Genomic DNA, 8,293 nt, shown 5'->3' on the forward strand with positions numbered 1-8,293 from the left:
TCCTGTATATTGAAGGATGTTTAGCGAGCAACATCCCTGGGCTCTACCCAGTAGACGAAAGTAGCACACCCCTGGAGACAATCAGAGGTGTTTCTAGGCACTGCCAAATGTCCCTGCAGGATGAAATCCACTCCCAACCCTTTCAGAACCAATGGTGTAAACTATTCACACATTTCCCTAACAACCTAATGGGGTTGGTAGTATCAAATTCATTATCAGCTGTGGAAACTGAGACTCAAGGAAAAAATAACACAGGTTATAAGTGGCAGAAACAGTATTTAACCATCATTCAATGTGATCCAACTGCAAAGTGAGTGCTCTTTCAACTAAGAAATAGTTTTTTCTTCCTTAGTACAGAGTTAGTGAACAATAATCTGGGAGTAAGAAATAGAGAGCACATGCCTGACAGAAGCAAGAAATTTGGAACAAGACTTTGGGGTCAATAGGGGCTGTAGAAAAAGGCCACTGAGAGAAGTGATGGGAAGGAAAAGCAACTTAACTGGCCTGGCAATTACACTTAAAGTCAGTTCCTGTGCCTTTTATCATCTTTGCTAGAGACTCGAGTTCATTTTTCTTCAAATAATATTCTTTCTTGCACCTATGTCAAAATTTTATGGGTTTCACTAGGGAAGACCTAGAAAGACTGAAAAAGAAGGCTGAGGTATAAAAATGATGGGTAATAATAACTCCTCTGCCTCAATTTGGGGATTTTGGAAACTTTTCAAAATGAAATTTCTGGATTGTTCTTGAGATGTTTCAAGAAATCTTTGGCTCTGGGCCAAAACTTAGGTCCTAGAACTTTAAAACTATGTGATCCTGAGAACTAAGTTGCTTAATACCTATTGGTTTAGGTCTCCATTTCTTTCTAGGTAAAAGAAAAAATAATATATCTTGCCTCCCCCACCTTCATCACTACCTAGAATGCTTTCAAGAATCATATTTCTTTAGTAAATATGTCAGCTCTTACATACCGATCTTAAAATTATTAGGATACATCAATACTTTTTTTTTTAGTAATTTTTAAATTATGCCCTAAGTACATAAAAACATAACACTGTATTTTTTGAAAGTGTCTGCATTCTTCAAACTTAATTTGGAAAGGAAAAAAATGTAGTCCATATGGCTTTTGTCAAAGTAAATTACTTGTGACAATTACGTACAATCCACTCTTGGGAACTGAAGAGTCAATCAGGAATCAAACGTGGGCTCAATGTACTGAGGTCGATAACATGCTGGCCAATCAACAGCCCCTGATGAACACTGATTAATTAATTTAGTTGCATAAGGCTTCTTACCTAGCCTTACCTTGTCAACATTTTTAATCAACAATATGGGTGGAAAGCAAGGCCTCCCTCAAAGAAGGGATTCTTCCTGTAGTATTCCTAGCTTGAAACAGTCCACCCTACTTTGGACACTGCAAGAGACAGATACCCCATATCCTAAGGAAGGTGATTTCATTTTGGATTATTTCAGCCACAGGGCTTGTCCTTACATAAGTACAAATCTTAATACTGTAGAGCTACACAAAGCTTGATTCCCTTCCAAATGAAAAATAGTCTGTATTTAAAGATTTGCTATTATGTCCATTCATTCCAACACAATTCCATTCCACATATTCGAACCTCAATTTCAACTCCTTTCTAAATTTCAAAATACTCTAGTTTTTTTATATTGAAGTCTCAAACTGGACTTATACTCAAGTGACGAATAACTGAATATGATATACTAACGTTGAAGAGCACCAGAAGTCTAGTTGCTTGTCACTTCACTTCAGAACCTCCTTCACCTTTCATTAAACTAACTATAGTCTACATTGGGAGACATGTTACTCATGGAAAAATGCAGACTTAGTCAAAAACATGCAACAATAATTTGATTTTGCAGTTGGAATCCTAATTGACGAGAAAAATGACTGGAATTATCTAGAGATAAACTGGTCTGTAGCAATCTGGTACCAGGACCTAAATGTCACTTAACTGATATCCTGAACCTGTATTTCTGCTTGCTGGCCCACTAGTTCTAGGCAAAAGGAAAAAATTAAGGAGGAATAGGCAAGAAAATATATTACACATAACTCATCCCACAGGATGTGTATCTAACTTCTTCAAACACATAGAGCGCTTGAGATATTGGCAAGGTTGCTAAACATTATTAAGCAGAAAGAATCCACCTTTAAGGCTAAGGCAGAGAAAGGCAGAAAATGCAAAATGTCTAAACTGTCCAATTTTAAGTACATTTGTATCCAAAAGACAAAGTATTGACAGTGTGCATACTTAGGCTATCTCCACTACTCTTCCGTCTCTATTCTTCCCCATCCCTGTCAGCATCTATATTATCTATTCAGGTTTAAGGTCTCTCCCACCCCCAACTCTTCCTTTAAGGTAATATGCACTTTTTTTTCTTTCCTTTTTTTTTTTTTTTTTTTAACAGTAACCTCTCAGGGATAATGGCTCCTAATTCTGTTGAACAATCAAAAGAAAAGAATCTTGCTAATGGTGAGATTTTTGGACAAATAATGAGGGCAGCAAAAGAATGGTTATCTGAGAGAGGGCTAGTCAAAAAGGACCTTAAGACAGATGTCAGAGGTGGCCAGAGGTGTGTGTCAGGGAGGTGGACGCGGCATTGGAAACATGGTACTACCCCAGGTCATGCTATCTCCAGTACTCCACAATTACCGTTATGTGGTGAGGGTTAAGTGGCCCAAACAGATCAGATTTCCTTTAACTGTACAAAAGGCAGCAGTTATATGGAACCAGTTAAAACCTGGATGTACTGTGGCAATTTCTAGAACAAACAGGTCCCACTCCATTGGGAAAGCAAATCTTTGTAGAATGAGTGCACTTCCTCAGGAAGCAACTGGGAAGAACAGTTACTAGAAAGGCTGGTTTCCTCATTTGAGGGCCTGTCTCAGTGCCCACACTAAAGTTTAATATTTATTGAATATTATTATGCCCCAGACCTTATGCTAAACACTACAATTGAATTACTTCATTTAATTGTGCCCAGAATGCAAGAAAGAGCGTTGCTTCTATTACCATTCCCATCTCACAGATAAGGAAACTGTTCTGAGACAGGTTAAGTAACTTGTGTAAGGTCACAGAACTAGTAAATGGAAGAAGCTAAAACTCATAGTCTGAACACAGAACTCAGGCCTTCAATACATTTATGCTTCCACAGTAGACAGAAGAAGATGCCTGTTTACAAACCATTAATCTTTTATTAGATTTCATTTTAGAACACAGCTAAGCAATACAGGAAAAAAAGAGAGAAAGGGATGGAGGGGAGGAGGCACACTACAAGAGTGTCTGCTATCACAGATGAGCTCACGTGAGTTTTTAGGAAGTAATTTACTGAAGACACAAATGATAACAGAGGTTCAAGCCAGAGACTCTAAGCCCTAGCTTTCTTATGTCAAAAAAATGGGGCAACCAGCCCTATCTATTTCACAGCACTGGTGAAATGAGTAAATGAAGTAATTAAATGCATACAAGAGCATTCTGTAAACTGCAAATCACTGTATTCTACTAGGTATCCTTTTTTGTTAAACACAAAAAGCACAGGTATGGAAAATCAACCAGGCAGAACACACTGTCAACACAACTGCAAAAGAGCCTATTAACTAATGGAAACTAGACATAATGTGTACAACTAAGACCAAAGGAAAATTATTTCCCAAGGTATTTTTATCAGCTTTTAATGCTACTGTTGAGAGTAAATGCACTCAGAACTTAACCCGTACTTGTGGCAACTTCATGTCAGAACCAAATGTAGACTAGCAAATATAAACATCATCTCCCCCTCCTCCCAGCTCTGTATGTAGGCAGTGGCAGCAAATACCAGCTCAAATACCACCCTCTACGCCACCATCCTTGATCTCTCCAGTCAGAATTGATCAAGCCATCCCCTGTATGCTCTCACAGCACATTTGCTATTTCCTTGGCATTTCATTCTGACTGATACCAAGAGTTATCAGTTGCTTCCAAGCCTGACTTCCTACTACTGCTTGAACTCAGTAAATTCACACAGAACCCCAAACACCTAAGGCAGATGATCATACTGGCTGGCACTCCAATGTTTGCTCTATGAAGTTTCTAGGTCTCAATTCCATGCAGGAGGCTGTAGTTTCAGTCTGCACTCGAGGGTAAACAGACACATCACAAATGTAAAAACAATTCGGGGTGGGAAAAAAGTCTGACTGCTCATCCATAGGATCTTCTTTCTTGATCTATGCGTTAAAGAAACGCTCTTTTAAAAACCAGATGGGAGGCACAAACGGAAATGAAAGAAGAGACCAATGCATCAGACTCTTCAAAATTCCGTTTCTAATTCAGAACTACCTTATCTAGCTTCACAAACACGTTAGACACCTCTTGCAACACAAAGAGCGGGGATTCCATCTCATCGCTGAATGGTTCCAAAAGACCATGCCTCTAATTCTAAATACCACTCAAGGGTGGGTACTATTTACCTTTCAAATTTTGAACCCAGAGCAAAGGACATTCTAAAGGCAGGGTTAAGCAAAGGAAAGGATGTTGGAAATGGAAAAGACTCTCCAATTAGCACAGCGGGCAGGCCCAAGGACAAGAACATTCCACTTGTGCAGGGGACGAAGGAATCTTGGGCAAGACTCCCAGGAAACGTGCTTTAACGGGCTTCATACACGCCACACAGGTGGCAAAGGGGCGTAAAATACTGTTGCGATTCCTTACTGACGAGGCCTCCTTCGACGTCGGAGTCGGCCGGCCGGGTGAGGCCGGCGGAGCTAACAGAGCCGCCTGGCCGCCCTTCCTTCAGACCCCAGGCCGCTGTCATCCCCCTCCAAAAGGCGCAGAGGATGAACCCAGCAACCACGACGCGTTCCCTTCGTCCCCCAGGACGCGGCCTCCCAGCGCCTGAGGAGAACGCGGGTAAGCGTCTGCACCCATCTCCCCGTCCCCGCCACACACGGAGACCGCCCTCGGCTCCGGCGGGCGACTTCATACCCGACCCTGTTTCGAGAAGTGCCCAGAATCACCCATTACCTTCCCCAAGCAAATGTGGCACGTGATGGGCAGAGTGAGCGACAATGTAACGTTCTGCACGGTCTGAGCCATGGCAGCGTTCAGAATCCCGCCAACACGGAAGTCCCGCCGACGGCGGCTCCTAGCCGCGACTGGGGCCGCGCGAGGCCGGCTACGGCAGCCTGGCAGGGCCACAGCCCGCCGGGAGAGGAAACGAAAACGCGCTTTTGAAACGTGCGGCCGCCACGGCTTTTCCTTTCCTTCCTTCCTCCCTCCCTTCCTCCGGAGCTTCCTTCCTTTCCTCCCTTTCTTGCTTTCATTCAACAACAACAAAAAAAAAAAAAAAAAAAAAAAAAGGCCCCGGGTTCGGAAGCTGCAAGATTCTTGAGAATGAGGAGGAAGGCGGTTTACTATGGGCATCGATGGAGGATCTTGAAAGTTTAAATGAAAGAGTAACAGTGCAGAGCAGAGAGGAAGATGGGAAAAGCGATTTTAAATGCCTTACTCTTTCCCGGAGGGTGGGTGGAAGTTTTCTGCCTTAAAATTAAACCCCACACAGTCTGCAAACGCACGGCGCAGTCAAAACAGGAAGAGATAAAATGTTATGTATACATTTTAATTTTCAAAAAAAAACCAAAAAACAAAAAAACCTTTCTGCCGCTCTCAGATCTTTTTCCATTCTGAAATGATGCGATGTTCCTTAAAAACAACAAACAGTGATTGTCTCTTGATCTCTTTCTGAGACGATTTGGATACATTTAATCGCAGGTTTCCCTGAAGGCTTGCTTTTCGTTGGCCCTTCTGTGGTTTCTAACGGAGACTAAAGGGTCAGAGTCACGAACTCTGATTTACACGTCCAAGTGAGAAAGCTGCAAACAGTGCCAGCCGTCCATCCTCTGGAAAGCACTTAAACAAGCCTGTGAAGCCTTCATTTCAGGTGCGTGGTTTGGATAAGCTAGGTAACATTGGGCTGTAGAACTCGGAAGGAGAATGTGTGAGGTTCTAAGTTAGCATTTCCTACTAGTGAAAAAGAAAAACTCTAAAAGTTCCTTCATGAATCTTGAATGTAACAGATTTGGAATTTAATTGCAACTTACTTTAAGTGAGGGCCAATGTGATTAATTTATGCAAACAAATACAGTTTGTGAGTAGAGAGATTAAAAACAATACCAATGGAACTACTTCTACTGATCTTTGGGAAAACGACACAGAGACAGTATAATTAGAAGCAGCATGTGGTCAAAGGAAAGGGTTTCTGGATCTGTACGGGAGGGTAGAAATCACTGTCCCAACAACTTTCTGGCTCTACTGGCTTCAGATAATTTATTTGACCTTTCTGCTTCTTAGCTTCCTTCTTGGTAAAGTGTGTGTGTGTGTGTGTGTGTGTGCGCGCATTAAAAGAGGTCAATGTATGTTTACTATCATGTCTCAAAGAAACAGACAATAATGAGACTGGACCAGCCTGAAGAAGCCTAAGCCCAGTTCAAAATCTGCTCACAGGTGACAGTGAAAATTCTTTGAAACATCTCAATAACTTCATTTCCTGGGAATTGGAGGCCATCATGCGTTTGGAATTGGAGAACTAGGGAAAACTGCCTGGTTATTGGCCACTTTTTCAAAATGCCTGGCATAAAGTCACTTGGTTTGTCTATTTTTTGGCTTTTTGAAGTCATGTTTTTATGGAGTCTGGAATTCACATGTTTTCCTAATGCATCATTCCTGGCCAAGAGTGTAGATGTTAGGCTTCAGAATGAGACAGCTCCAGGTCGATACCCACTGTCATTCAAGTTTCACCTTGTCCCCAGCCTGCTGTGTTCTTCCTATTCTCACCTCACTGATAGCTAAGATGGTATGTTAGGACCTGTCATTCCCACCCTTTGAGTGGGATGTAGGACTGAGAATGTTTTGCCTTTCACATCCATCCCTAGAAACTGCAGCAGGGAGACATGTTGAAGACATTTTTTTGTGGTTGTTTTTTTAGTTATTGGGGCAAATTCATTTCTTGTTAATCACCTCAATGATTGGTGTTAATACTCAGTCACAAAGCTGAGTTTAAAAAATCATACCCTACCTTTTAGGTAAAATGTCAAAACCTAGACTCTTCCCAACATCTCTTTCCACATTCACTGTCATTGTCACGGCTTCTTGGTGCTTAGTGCTTTGTCCACATAGTTATTTCTGTGTTGATCACGTTGTATTATATTTGGTTATGTGTTTGCCCCCACAATAGACTGTTTCTTGAGGTCAGAGATTGTGTATGATACCTAGTATCTGGTACTCGGTGACTGTTCCACAAAAGGTAATATTTTCTTTAGCTACAGACACAGGCTGCTGTAAAAATTGCCTTTACTTGTTTTTCACTTCAAAATGGAAGACTTTTTAAAAATTTGATTTTTGCTAATTATAAACTTAATTTAAAATTAAAAATTAGGGGCGCCTGGGTGGCGCAGTCGGTTGGGCGTCCGACTTCAGCCAGGTCACGATCTCGCGGTCCGTGAGTTCGAGCCCCGCGTCGGGCTCTGGGCTGATGGCTCAGAGCCTGGAGCCTGTTTCCAATTCTGTGTCTCCCTCTCTCTCTGCCCCTCCCCCGTTCATGCTCTGTCTCTCTCTGTCCCAAAAATAAATAAACGTTGAAAAAAAAAAATTAAAAAAAAAAAAATTAAAAATTAAATTATAATTTAAAAAATTAGCTTTTTGCTAATTATAAAAATAATAAGGCTCATCTTAAGAAAAGTAAGCCATTTTTAAATATATAAAATAATAAGCAGGGGTGCCCTGGGTGGCTCAGTCAGTTAAGCATCTGACTTCAGCTCAGGTCATGATTTCATGGTTTCTGAGTGCAAGCCCCACACTGGGATCTGTACTGACAGCGCAGAGCCCGCTTCAGATCCTCTGTCTCTGTCTCTCTCTCTCTTTCTCTCTCTGCCCCTCCCCTGCTCACTCTCTCTCTCTCAAAAATAAATAAACATTGAAATAATAATAAAATAAAATAATAAGCCAAATTTCTTTGGTACTAACGCCTCACTTTTCTATCCTGTGTGGTAATCACTGTTAAATTCTAGAATATATCCAAACATTTTAAGTCATGTATATGTGTATAACCACAAATAGGATCATACCATAACGTACCTGCTTTTTTTTTTTTTTTAACTAATGTTTGGTGGATGGGTACACACACGTACATATCTTAAATAATACTGTTAGCAATACAGGTTGATTACGACTCCCTGTAGGCCCAAACTGATTGCATGCCAATTCCCAGGCTTTGCTTTTGATAATGCAAATGGTTTAAG

At 41.2% G+C, this 8,293-nt stretch overlaps 1 protein-coding gene across 1 annotated transcript in view; it reads right to left on the reverse strand.

Moving 5' to 3' along the window:
• OBI1 (ORC ubiquitin ligase 1) overlaps nucleotides 1–5,118 on the reverse strand; it is a 42,785-nt gene extending 37,667 nt beyond the window's left edge. The window contains exon 1 of the mRNA XM_047080927.1: nucleotides 5,022–5,118. Within this exon, the coding sequence (XP_046936883.1) occupies nucleotides 5,022–5,093 (72 nt within the window). The 5' untranslated portion in view covers nucleotides 5,094–5,118. The remainder of the gene's footprint in view (nucleotides 1–5,021) is intronic.
• Nucleotides 5,119–8,293: the final 3,175 nt, after the last annotated feature.

The sequence above is a fragment of the Lynx rufus genome, unplaced genomic scaffold, assembly GCF_022079265.1.
Source record: "Lynx rufus isolate CCGP_SWC_20201006 ecotype Redwood Valley unplaced genomic scaffold, mLynRuf1.p SCAF_1, whole genome shotgun sequence".
NCBI lineage: Eukaryota > Metazoa > Chordata > Mammalia > Carnivora > Felidae > Lynx > Lynx rufus.